This window comes from Sorex araneus, chromosome 1 (genome assembly GCF_027595985.1).
Source record: "Sorex araneus isolate mSorAra2 chromosome 1, mSorAra2.pri, whole genome shotgun sequence".
NCBI lineage: Eukaryota > Metazoa > Chordata > Mammalia > Eulipotyphla > Soricidae > Sorex > Sorex araneus.
This window is the reverse complement of record NC_073302.1, coordinates 407,109,210-407,123,473: the sequence shown is the minus strand read 5'-3', so window position 1 is coordinate 407,123,473 and position 14,264 is coordinate 407,109,210. Positions and strand designations below refer to the sequence as shown.

Here is a 14,264-nt window from a genome sequence, read left to right as displayed (position 1 = left end):
GGAGCCATACTACAGCAGATAGGGTGCTTGCACAGAACAACACAGGTTTAACCCCTAGCACACCATATGATCTCACAAGTCGTTTCTGGAATAAGCCCGGAGCACAGAGCCAAAAATAGGGCCTAGTACTACTGGGGGTGATCCCCAAAACCAAACAGACAAACAAACAAACAAGCAGAGTAGAGAGAAGAGCAGAGGTGAATTATCAGTTAGTTATCCCAAGATCTGGAGGTTATTTGGCCCAGTTAAAGGACCTAATAGAACTCTAACAGTATTGACTGAAATCCAACCTCTGCATGCATACTCAGACTCATGGCCAGGGTCGCAGCAAAGTAAATATTCCAGTGTCCTTTGTTCAAAACTGAGAGGAAACAGTCACTGAAAATAATAAAATTTAAAGATTTTACTTTCCTCCTGGGCTGGAGCGACAGCGCAACGGGTAGGGCGTTCACCTTGCACTCGGCCAACCCCAGTTTGATTCCTCTGCCCCTCTCGGGAGAGCCCGGCAAGCTACCAAGAGTATCTCACCCGCACAGCAGAGCCTGGCGAGCTACCCATGGCGTATTTGATATGCCAAAAATAGTAGCAACAAGTCTCACAGTGGAGACATTACTGGAGCCCGCTCGAGCAAATCAACGAGCAACGGGATAACAGTGATACAGTGATACAGTGATACTTTCTTCCATAGCCTCTTTCATAACTAGAAATGTTTTACTTGCTATTTAATGTTATAAGTAAAGAAAAATATTCCTTAATAGACTATAAGACTAACACCCAAGAATAGTAGAAATAAGTACCAGGAGGTTGTCTCCATGGCTTGGAGGCTGGTCTCTCATTCTGGGCAACTCAGAGAAGGGAGCACCAAGTAAAATGTGGTTGGAGGTCATGTGGGGGAAAGATGATGCGGGCCGAATATAGACTAGAGACTGAACACAATGGCCACTCAACACCTTTATTGCAAACCACAACACCTAATTAGAGAGAGAGAACAAAAGGGAATACCCTGCCATAGTGGCAGTGTGGGGTGGGGGGAGATGGAACTGGGGAGGGGGGGAGGGATGTTGGGCTTACTGGTGGTGGAGAATGGGCACTGGTGAAGGAATGGGTTATCAAACTTTGTAAGGGAGAAACATGAGCAGAAAAATGTATAAATCTGTAACTGTACCCTCACGTTGACTCACTAATTAAAAATAAACTATTAATTAAAAAAATAAAACAACATTTAACAATAGCAAAAAAAAAAGAAAAACATTCTTGAACAATTCATTTTAAAGTTACAAAATGCTTACAAATATAAGCATTTAACAACATGTGGAATCACTAAAGTTACTCAATTTGCATTTCATTGTCATATATTTGTATGTATTTTTTTATTAGTAGAACAATGAAAATGCCACACAATACTAATTCAACAGTCTATTGTAGAGCTTTTTAAATAAATATATTTTGTTTTGGGGCCACACCCAGCAGTGCTCTGGAGTTACTTCTGCCTCTGCACTCAGGAATTAGTCTTCCTGGGAACCATATGGGATGCTGGGGATTGAATCCAGGTTGACTGCATGCAGGCAAAAGTCCTACCCACAGTACTATCTCTCTGGCCCCTAAAACTTCTTGATATCCTAAGATTTAAAAAAAAAAATTTTATTAATGAATCACCGTGGGGTACAGTTACAGATTTACAAACTTTTGTGCTTGCGTTTCAGTCATACAATGATCAAGTACCCATCCCTCCACTAGTGCCCATTCTCCACCACCAATAATCCCAATATCCCTCCCAGCAACCCCCTTTCTCCCCACCCCACCCCACCTCTGTGGCAGGGCATTCCCTTTTGTTCTCTCTTTCCTTTTGGGTGTTGTAGTTTGTACTAGAAGCATTTAGTGGCCATTTGTGTTTGATCTATAGTCTACATTTGGTTTGCATCTCCCAACCTGAGCTGGTCCTCCCAACACCCTTTACTTGGTGTTCCCTTCTCTATATGAGCTGCCTTTTCCCCTAGAATTTGAGGCCAGCTTCCAAGTCATGAAGTAAACCTCCTGGTCCTTATCTCTACTATTCTTGGGTGTTGGTCTCCCATTCTGTTACTTTATATTCCACAGATGAGTGCAATCTTTCTTTGTCTCTTCCTCTCTTTCTGACTCATTTCACTTAACATGATACTTTCCATGTTGATCCATTTTCATGCAAATTTCATGACTTCATCTTTTCTAACAGCTGCATGGTATTCCATTGTGTAAATGTACCAAAATTTCTTTAACCAGTTATCTGTTCTTGGGCACTTGGGTTTTTTATCTTTAGCTTACTGATAAATGACAAAGGATCGAAAGAAAATGACATAATAATGGACTTCCCGCTTTCTCTTTCTTTCCTCACATCATTTCCTCACCTGCAGGGAACTAACATGAATGAGAAAAGCTATGATTGAGTTCCTTGTTTAGAATGCTTTTCCTTCTTTTTACTTTCAAATCAACTTCAGTTTGGAACAGAAAGCATGGTTTCTTGGAGCTGTTGTCGTCCTGCTTTTACTGAGCTGTAAATGTGACATGCTTCTTTTATACTCATTTGAAGTCTGACTGCACAGCTTATAAGTCCACAGTTTATAAGTCCAGCTGAATCCTGTGCTCATGTGTGTGCACATATGTGTGTACCTTATGTGAACTGAGTGGCAAATATGTATCCTGTATATATCTCATCCATTCACATGTGTTCTCCATTGTCCCAAGAGACTTCACCTTCAAAGCAATTTCAAAGATCAACTTATTACTTCACAATGATTCACTATATTGTTAAACCACTCACAGGACCCTTCTGAGAGTGGGATCTGGCACAATTACAGAAGTTGCCTGCCCAGGAGGTTGACCCTGCACATACACATCTTAAATTCACTTTGCTCCAGAGGATTATAGTGGTCACAATTCTCAGGGAAGTTTAAAAAAGGGGGAATTGATAACTCACCCTCAGTGTGCTGCAGTTGATCCCAAGACTCTAAGCAGATTTTCGTTACCTCCTTTTCACAACTCATTCTGCCATAAGGTGTACTCTCTGGGACTGACCATTCAGGTCTGGTGCCCTAGAAGTAGAGTCTAAGATGGGTTTCATGTACCTGTGATTTGTTAAGGAAGTGGTCTTCAGGAAAATACTTCCTGAGTGTGGGAAAAACAGTAGGGAAGAGGAAGAAGTAGCTCAGAATGTGGGTTCAGTGAAATCAGCCATAGACAGGTCCACAGAGAAGCTCAGAAGCACAGCCTGGAGGTAAAGTTTCCCTGACCTTTTGAGACCAGAAGACTAGGTTCTTCTATCACTGGATCAATGATTGGCCACAAGCTCCTCTGTGGGGAGGGGGAGAAAAAGGCTGGAAGAGGGTGATCATCTGGAGAAGGAAGGCAATTGTGAGCTCTTAGATACCACATACATAGCAGTGAGGGTTGGCTGCACCAGTCAGGAAATTAGGGGCTGGGAGAAGCATCTACAGTGTCTAAAGCAGCATCTTTCAACCTTTACACACCTTCAAACCAGTACCTGTTTTGATCCACAACCAACAGTTATAACCAAGGTGGTAGACCAGCTTTTCAACCTTTCTGCAGCTGTAGACTGGAACTATCCTTGGACCAGTGATGACTGAAGACCAATGGTCTATTGCATATGCGAGACTTTTTTTAATTTTACTTTAATTTTTATTTTTTAATTTTACTTTACTTTGTTATTATTTTGGTCCTTGAGTCACATCCAGTGGTATTCAGGGCTGTTCATTGCTCTGTATTCAGAGTTCACTCCTGAAGGTGCCGCAGTACCATATGTGTTGCAGGGGATTAAACCAAGGTCAGCTGCATGCAAGGCAAATGCTTATCCCTGAACTAACAACCTCTCTGACCCAAGACTATTATTTTTAATGTCTGAAAAATATTGTCCACAGATGAGTATACAGACCTCTCTGTCTATTGAAGCCTAGTTGTGTGTGTGTGATTTCTTATTTATACTTCTCCCTCAAAGCAAGAGTCTGAACTGTGGCAGGCACTCTGTCCTAGTCATTTTTGCATTCCTAATTCATTCCTGATTTGGAGACTGACATTGGAGTATAGCTAAATAAGCATTTTATCAAATGAAGAGCAGCTTGGGGGAAGATGACAGAGCAATTGAACTCCAGGCTAAGTAATTTGGGCGTGATTCTGCTGGCAGTTGGAAGGCATCTCAAATACTTGTTGGCAGCTGTGTGTAATGTGTGTTGGATTTGGGAAAGAGTGGAGAGAACAGCCAGGAGAGTGTTGCAGCAATACAAGCTAAAAGTATTAAGAGGCAGAGGCTATGAGTTTGGAGAGGCAGAGGCAGAAGTCATTAAAGAAGTGTTATATCTGCAAGGTCCAGATGTTCTAGGGCTAACATCCAGTACAGAGCCTCTCGGGGATGTAAATCAACTGTCTTTAGGAGAACGGTACTTATAAGCCTCCCTGAACAGATAAAGAAGCATTTCCCATTTTTTGCACGGAAGAAATGGCTAAAAAAATAAGTCCATGTGGGTTTTCTCATTGTCACATAAAATTAAGCAGAATCCATCCAATTGGCCTGGGAATATTTTCTTTCCCTCCATATTTTGGCTAGAACACCATTATCTGATGTGAGAAAACCCAAAGTCATCAGTGTGGAATTTGTTCAGCTCATTAGCACTTGGGAACTTAAAATTAAAGTGGTTTCCCATGACAGTGCTTTCAAATCAATCATTCTATATAACTAATATGTTCCAGAGCTGCAGATTCAGCACATTATTCTCGGCTGTATTCTGGGTCGCATCCTGTTTGGAATGATTTAACTATATCTCAGATGATTAAGAAATACATGTTGTGTTTTACGTGTGTTTAAATTGTTCTCTTTTTTTCTTTTCTGAACTCTTCCAGGCATTGAATATAAGCAAAGTGTTGTCCATTTCTTTCCTTTTAGGATTCTACAGCTTCTGAACAGGTGTCTGCTGTTCACGTTATTTTCCAAGAGCCTGTTCCAGGGACCCCTGTAACATGGTCAGGCCCTGGGTTTGCAAAGATTCTCCCTGGGAATGGCCTGAGATTTATCATCAACAACATTCCCTATCCCATGGATTTTGCTATTGCCATTCGCTATGAAGCACAGGTATCATTTAACTCCAATTTTTTCAGTGGTAAAAAGCTGAGTGCATTCTCACACTAAGTGTTTCCATTCTAGTCCTGTTACACAGGTTGGTCATATAATGATTCGCAAGAAAAGTGAACATCTGGAGAGCATTATAAATGAAATTCTTTCCCAAAGATTTTAATGCAACACAGTGAGTCTTACACACACATGCTTGCTTGCTTCTATGAAGAGAAGCTAAAGCTAAAAGTATACACTTAAGTTTGGTTTAAAGAAGTTATAATAGAGGAGCTAGAGCAATAGCACAGCGGATAAGGCATTTGCCTTGCAGGCGGCCAACCCGGGTTCAATTCCCAGCATCCCATATGGTCCCCTGAGCACTGCCAGTAGAAACTCCTGAGCACAGAGCCAGGAGTAACCCTTGTGCATCGCTAGGTATGACCCAAAAAGCAAAAAAAAAAAGTTATAACAGAATGTGTAAAAACAATTAATAGTTAAAGTTATGCAAATACTCCCTACTGGAATATTATTTTCCCTAAAGAAGTAACATATGCATAAATTGACTCTTATGGATGCATAAAAAGCATTTGTTTGCATTAGTATTATCCCTGAGACAAGAGAAAAAACTAAAAGCAGACTATAAGTCTTGTTTCCACTGCATTGTTACTACTCCTTCAACTTGCCTTCTGAGAAAAAAATGTAAGAGAGAATAGAATTCAAATTAAAAAATTACTTGATCAAGAACAATAGTTCTGAATATTTTTGGTTGTTGTTGTATAATCTTTTCTTTGATAATCTGAAACCTCACAGACTATCTAGTCCCCAACTATTTTCTAGATCTGAGTCTGGGGAATGATATTAGAGTCCCCCAAATCTCTCTGGGGACATTGTGAAACCTTGCACTGAGTTGCATGACCAGAATTGCTTTGATATGACACAATTCTCTTGTTTTTAACTTACAAATGAAGTTCAAGGGATTTCAGTGAACTTTTACCTAATAATAAGAAAGCCATTAAAACATTTCTGTATAAGGTCAGGGAGATAGTACAGTGGGGAAGGTATCTGCTTGCACAGAGCCAACCAGGGTTTGATCCCCAGCACTACACATGGTTCTCTGAGCCCTGTCATAAGTGATCCCTGAGCACAGAGCCAGGAGTAAGTCCTAAGCACTGCCAGGTGTGGTCCCAAAACATATACACATACATATATATACATATTTGTATATATTGACTTTTTCATAGAGAGGACACATCTCTGAGGTCCAGAGTGTAGTTAATAGCACAGGTTTTAATATAGACATATATATTTATATACATATAACTACAAATGTGATCATTATTAAGTAACATGGAATAGCATGATTCACATAACACATGAATATGCAAAACACAGATAAACTCTTTAGGGATTCTATATTTTTATTTCTTTGAATTGTGATTCTGGGATATAACACCTTGGGAGATATGGCTTGACAGTCAGACCTATCACCAGCTTAAATTTTTCCCATTCCACAAACTATATCTATAGAAACAATATTCTTTCTACCCGAATATTTTCTCAGACACAGAGAGTTGGGTTGGAGGTGAACCTCTAGGAATCTTTCAGTTCCAAAATTTTATTTTCTGGGTGGTTATGGGTTGTAAATTTGATTGTATGCATTCTCCATTAGCTACATGCTTGTGCATGCTAGGGCATGTATAACTGCATAGCTATAGTTTTTATATGTGTTCATGGATATGGATATGATTTATATGGCATATGCATAGGTATATGTTTCGTATGCTTGTACATGAATAACTCACTTTTGGAATTACAATGACATGATTTTCTGTCTTCCTATCTAGAGTTCAGTTGACTGGGCTGCCCAGATCATAATAAACCCCTCTGAGGGAAGAAAGCACTGTTCGCATAAGACCCCACAGGCAAAGCCTTCACCGTTTACCTTACCAGCTTCTTCCAGGTATTGTTGAATCTGCTGAAATCATAATTATCTTTTAGAATTTCATTTGTATATCAACTATTTGTATCCATGAATAAAATGGAAGGAAAATATACCATTTATTAAGTACTTATTGAGGGGTAATGCATGCTTTTTATTTACTCTTCCTAATAACTCCATGGGTTAGATTTTTGTCTTTTATCAAATAAGGAGGATATTGAGAACAAGAATACCTAGATGTGGGGCTGGAGCAATAGCACAGCGGGGTGGGCATTTGCCTTGCATGCAGTCGACCTGGGTTCGATTCCCGGCATCCCATATGGTCCCCTGAGCACCACTAGGGGTAATTCCTGAGTGCAGAGCCAGGAGTAACCCCTGTGCATTGCCAGGTGTGACCCAAAAAGCAAAAAAAAAAAAGGAATACCTAGATGTGTTGCCCAAAGGTCAGGGTAAAACTTTCAGCTAAGGCAATCTTAACAGCTTAACAGCTGAAAGTCTGGCAAAAATCCATTTATTTCAGGACCACACATTTTGTTTCACCAGAAATTTGTGGCAAAATTAAACTGAGATCCTAGAGATAATAACATGGTTAAAGAACCTTTGTTTCATCTTTTCCCCGGAAGTGTCATGGGCAATAGTTTTTTTTTTTTTGGTTTTGTTTTGGGGCCACACATGGCAATGCTCAGGGGTTACTCCTATCTCTGCACTCAGGAACCACTTATGGCAGTGCTCACAGGACCATCTGGGGTGTCAGGGATTGAACCTGAGTGGCCTGTGTGCAAGGAAAATACCCTCCCTTCTGTACTATCATTCTAGCCCCATGGAAAATCTTTCCTAAGACTTTGTTATTTGGCACAACCTTTTGGAAAAGCCCCAGAGTGTGAATTAACAGTTCACCAAACCATCTGAGCTAGTTTAGACCCATAGATAGCCTCCAGCCTATGGTGCAACCGCCCTCCAAACACAGGTGGGATGGGTCTAAATATTATGGCCTGTCTGATTACATAACTGGACTTTGTGTTGAGTTTTTGTATCATTCTTCAATACAGAGTTATGCTGCTTCCCACACCCATCTGCTTAGAACCAGATGTACAGTATTCCATAGATGTCTATTTTTCTCAGTCTCTGGAAGGAGAGTCCCACGCTCATTCACACATCCTGGTTGATTCTGTAAGTATCACAGAACCCTGTGGCGCTTCCTTCTGAACTGAGTTCCATTCTAGTTCTGCTTTTAGATTCTGATGAAATATTTCTTGCGAAGCACAAATGTATTTGTTTCATTACACAGTTATCTATTGAGCCAGAGCTGTAGTGCAGCAGAAGGGCATTTGCTTTGTATTCAGTCAACCTGGGTACAATCCCCAGGATCTCATATGGTCTCCTGAGCCCACTTAGAAGTGATGCTTAAGGGCAGAGTCAGGAGAAAACCCTGAGCTCTGCCTTGTGTGGTTCAAAAACAAAAACAAAATCAAAGTTGCCTATTAACAATTGCAAATGTAATGGTGTGTGCCAATGATGGAGTGGGATTTCTCCAACACTGGAGAAATTGATGGTTCCAAGTGTTTGATAGAGCCTATTACTCAGTCTCCCCAACAACCCTGCAGGCTAGATCTGGTCCTTACTGACATTTCCCATGCAATAGAACTGAGCACAAGTTCACAGAGACAGTCAGGAATCAGAAACCCACTACCCAATCCCAGAGTTCCTGCTCTGAGTCACAGATTGTATTGGAATTGCAGAAAATTTGAGGGAGAAATTCCACATCATTAACTATTATCATCTTGAAACTTCCTATTTTATATATGCTGTGATTTTATATACTACCAGCAGAGTACTCATCTAAGTATGAACATGGACACACATCACACACATATCATAAATAGACTTTACTGTGTGCTCATGTAGTTTTCTGATCATTTTAAGTAACTGTGCAAAATATTTCCTTGAGTAGCTAGGTTTAGTATCTCTCATCTCCCCTACTTTACCCCTGGCAACTTCTGTGCACACACACACACACACACACACACACACACACACACACACACACACACACACCTGCTTACTTGTGTGTAGTGCCAACCATCTTACTTTGCACAATTTAAGGCTGAGGTTTATCATCAGGCATTGAGTGAATTTGCTGTTAAGTGGTAAAAATCCCACACCATTTCCCTTTACTCATGGTCATTTGAGTTGTTTCTACTTTTTGCTACTTCTTTTTGTTGGTACATGCATATTTGGATGTTTTAAAATATAGTTGTGCCTTAGCCAAGTTTTTATGGTCCTTGAGATAACTTATCCGGGGCCAGAGTGATAGTATAGTGGGTAGGGTGTTTGCCTTGTATGCAGCCAACCTGGGTTCAATCCCTGGCATCCCATATGGTCCCCCAGCACTGCCAATTATTTTCTGGAAGGCTTTCTTTGATTCAGTTTCAGGATCATCACTAATGTGTGAATTGTACCAGTTTCATTCCACTTGCAATAAAATTGTATAAAATTTTGTAGGATTGTTTATTTATTTATTTATTTATTTTTTATTTATTATTATTATTTTTTTTGCTTTTTTGGGTCACACCCAGCGATGCTCAGGGGTTACTCCTGGCTTTGCACTCAGGAATTACTCCTGGCGGTGCTTGGGGGACCATATGGGATGCCGGGGATCGAACCCGGGTCGGCCACGTGCAAGGCAAACGCCCTACCGGCTGTGCTATCACTCCGGCCCCAGGATTTTTTTTTTTTTAAAAAGGGAATTTGTGGGGCCAGGGAACATAAGTTTTCAGTGCTTGCGGTTCCTGGTTTAAGTTCCAGCTTAACATGCCCTTTAGCTTGCCTGGTGTCCCCAGCAGTGCTGGGCCCAAGTGGCACTGAATCTCTGGGCCCTAATATTAAGCTCTCAGGCTCAGTATTGCTGTGAACGATCCCTGTGCCCTCTGAGTACTTCTGAGACGGACAGCCAAAACAAGTGATACTGTGAGTAAATATGAAACTGACTTCTAAAATTGCATTTTTAAGTATTTGTGGGACTGGAGTGATAGGACAGCGGGTAGGGCATTTGCCTTGCCTGAATCAAACCCGAGTTCGATTCCTCCATCCCTCTCGGGGAGCCCGGCAAGCTACCAAGAGTATCCTGCCCACACGGCAGAGCCTGGCAAGCTACCCATGACGTATTCAATATGCCAAAAACAGTAACAACAAGTTTCACTTGGAGACATTACTGGTGCCCCACTCGAGCAAATCTATAAGCAATGGGATGACAGTGAAGTATTTATGGAAATATTCTATCATCATGGTTAAGTTATCAAACGGTAGTTCTACAAAGTATTCTTGGGACACAGTTATGCTTATTGTTTACATACGTCCTCTCCTGCTTTCAAGCACAAAGGCAGAACTGAGACGTTATGGACAAAAAGTCAATATTTGCCATCTGAACTTTCACAGGAAGTATATCAGCCCCTGACCTAATTTTTATAGGTATCTATGTTTTGTGAACTGTGTCCTCGAAAAATTAAACTTTTAACCATCAAACATTAAAAAAATTGTTTGTTTTGGACCACACCAAGCAGTGTTTAGGGCTTACTCCTAGTTCTGCACTGGAAATCACTCCTGGCAGTATTTGGGGACCACGTAGGGTTCCAGGTATTTAACCTGGTTGGCTACATACAAGGCAAGTGCCCTGTAGTCACTGTACTTTATCACTGGTCCCAAATGCTTGAAATTTTTACCTTGGAACTTTGTCCTTTCATCATCTGCTATAGACTTCAGTACAAGGCAGTTTTATCTTGAACTTTGTTTAACAAGTTCAGCTATTATAACATCAAAGAGCTAAGAAAAATAGGATTGTAAGATTAAACAAAAGGAAATGAGAGAAGGTTAAAAAAAGAAACAGGAATTTAAATTGAATTTGAATAGAATTTTAATTTCGAAGAAACAATAATTTAGATCAATATATCTAAAATACTCCTTTCTAATAGAGTGTGAGATCCTTACACTAAAAATATATTTTTAAATTTAATTTTAACTTTATGTTTCTAGTTTGCCTGTAACTTTAACTAACCAAAGATTCTTTAAATCCTGTATCAAGTATTGTGTGTGTGGGGGGGAGGGGATCCAATCTTATTATAGTAGAACTGAGGTAGGAAATAGAAACTCACTTTTGAATAAGAAATTTAAAGTATAATAATTTGTGTCTCCTAGAAATCCATATTTTCTGCTAAACAGCTTACATTTGGAGGAAGAATGTCTAGCATTTCTGACCTCCCACCCATTAAATTCCAGTAACCCACCTCACGCAACTGCAGAGACAACTGAAAGCACCCATTGGAATTTCCACAATGCTCTCACCATAGAAAGGGTGGTAATTTCCTTAGTGAGACGATGGTGTTGAGAGGTTGGGAGGTAGAGGAATGACAAGAATGAAGCATGGAACTTACACTTTATCCTGAGGCAATGGGAAACCACTGTAGGTTTTAAATAGGGGCTTATCTGAGCAAGCTGTTCTTTTAAAGGATCACTGTGACTGTGGCGTAGAAAATTGATGGTGGAGAGGGACGGGACAGGAGTAGAAGCTGGAGCCATGTGCTGGCTGCCACTCTGGTAATCCAGGTGCCTAAATTAGGAAAGCCATAGGGGAGGGAGAGCAATAAATACATCCTGGACACATTTAAGAGGTGGGCTAGACCAGGCTTGTCACTGATGTAGCAGGGGGTGTGGGTGTAAAGAGTGCTGATGTGATGAAGAGGCTGAGATCAAATATGAACTCATTCATTTCCCTACATCTGCAACTTGGCAGATGATGGCAATAAGCAATACTTCCCAGCAACCGTACAGAAAGGAAAACAGGCTTCAGGTGTCTTTGAATTGTGGTGTCTGGGGAACAAAAATTTGGCTTGTTTCTGTAGATCTACGGAGACCTGGCACCTATGCCTGAGGTGTGGGCAGGAAATGTAAATTCAAATATCAGCATACTAGATAGTAACCACAGACCATCTGGTCAGAATCAACACACATGGTCAGACTCCACCAGGAAACGGATGTGAAATGAGAAAAGACAGAGCCCCAGGGAGTAGGGCAGGAACATTTAAAGATGGGGGGTTAGGAAATTGACTCCATTAGAGAGAAGAGTGAAAAAACGCTCAACATCATTAATCATCAGGAAGATGCAAATCAAAACAACAATGAGATATCATCTCACACCACAGAGACTGGCACACATCAATAAGAACAAGAACAGTGCTGGCGCAGAAGAGAGAAGAAGGGACTCTCATTCATTGTTGGTGCGAATGCCCACCGGTCCAGCAGTTTTGAAAAACATAATTGGCATTCCTCAACAAATAGAAATTGAACTTTCATATGACCCAGAAATGCCACTTCTAGTAATGTACCCCGGGGGCCCAAAAGCACACAGTAGAAATGCCATCTGCACTTCTATGTTCATCGCAACAAATTCACAATAGCCAGAATCTGAAAAAACCCGAGTGCCAGAGAACAGATGACTGGATAAAACAAAACAAAACAAAACATGTATATTTACATAATGGAATACTACACAGCCACAAGAAAAAAATGAAGTTGTAAAATTTGCTTATAAATATAAATCAGTATCATGCTGAGTGAAATGAGTCAGAGAAAGACAGACATAGAATGATTGCACTCACCTGTGAGATATAAAAAGAAAAAGGTAAGATGAGAGTAATACCTATGGACAGTAGAAACAAGGATCAGGAGGACTTGGCCATGAATGTAAACTTGCCACAACTGTAAGGGAATTTAGTGCTGAAAGTATGTAAAGGGACAAACATGTGATAACCATTCAGTACCTGTATTGCACTCCTTTTAAATGCTTAAAAGGGGAGAGAGAAAGACAGAGAGAGAGAGAGAAAGAGAGAGAGAGAGAGAGAGAGAGAGAGAGAGAGAAAGAGGTAGACTGGTTGGGGGAGGGGAGTGGTAGCAGGAAGAGAAACTGAGGGCATTGATGGTGAGAAATGTACTGGTGAAGGGACAGGTGTTGGAACATTGTATGACTGAAACCCAATCACGAACAACTTTGCAACTGTGTATTTCATGATGATTCAATTAAAAAAAAATTTAAGAGAGTGTAGGAGATATAGCAGTGAGAATGACACAGAGCTACTCTTTCAAGAAATTTGGGTATCAAGTCAAGAGAATGGGGGCAGAGGCAGAAGGAATCAATGAAATCAAGGCGGTGACTTTACAAATGGGAAAGACTCAAGTACATCTAAATGCAAAACCAAAAGGAAAAGCCTGAAGAATTCAGGCATAATCTGCAGGGAAGTGTCCTGAGAGCAGAGGGGAACAGCTGGGCATCTCTACAAGTCTTCCTTTGCAAACTCTCCAGGTGCCAAGGAGAGGTGGTAGGATGTGTGGGACAGGAGTTTGAGAGGCCAGATGTAGGGAATGCCATTCCCTTTTCCAGGCTCTTTTCTCTAAAATAAGATTAGCAGTAGGCAGTAATGAGTATAAATACAAGGACAATGAGGTTAGAGGTTTGAGGAGTAGGGTGCTGAAATAGTTATCTAGGGTTGAGGTTCTAGTACCTCGTATGTCAAAGGATGAATAAGGAATGACTGAGTGGGTTGAAGGAAAGGACTGTGGGAATTCATGTCAGCATGAACAAAGAAACAAGACTTATGGGGGAAGAAGGAGTTCTACCCCCTAATGATATGCTGATTTCAAACATATTTTAAATGCTGTTTCTGTCACTAATAACTTAAATCATCTCCTCACGTGATCAATCTGCTTTAACAATGTATTCTTTGCTATATCATTCATGCTATTAATAACATTTTAAATAGTATTTAGTTCTACGGGAAGAAAAAAAGTATACTCCAGAAATCTCAACTATATAGTTTTTCTCCACATAACTGCTAAGCCCTGGATGATCACACTTGACAATAAGTTTATAATGATGCAAATATCCCATTAATAGCTATCTGATGTAAACCAGCAATTCCCAAAATGCATCTATGTAAGAAGAATTTTATGGGATGATACTAATTTTTAAATTTTGTTTTGTTTTTTTGTGTGTTTTTTTTAATTTTTTTTTTAATTGAAACACCATGTGGAAAATAACAATGCTTTCAGGCTTAAGTCTCAGTTATACAATGCTGAAACAACCATCCCTTCACCAGTGCACATATTCCACCACCAAATAAAACCCCAGTACACCTCCCATCCCCCCCACCCACCACCCCACCCCTGTGTAACTGATAAATT

At 40.4% G+C, this 14,264-nt stretch overlaps 1 protein-coding gene across 1 annotated transcript in view; it reads left to right on the top strand.

Annotated features, from left to right (window-relative positions):
• Window positions 1-14,264, top strand: part of LAMB4 (laminin subunit beta 4) — a 113,123-nt gene that overhangs the window by 43,359 nt on the left and 55,500 nt on the right. The window contains exons 14-16 of the mRNA XM_004602100.2: window positions 4,931-5,116; window positions 6,940-7,055; window positions 8,084-8,204. Of these exons, the coding sequence (XP_004602157.2) occupies window positions 4,931-5,116; window positions 6,940-7,055; window positions 8,084-8,204 (423 nt within the window). The remainder of the gene's footprint in view (window positions 1-4,930; window positions 5,117-6,939; window positions 7,056-8,083; window positions 8,205-14,264) is intronic.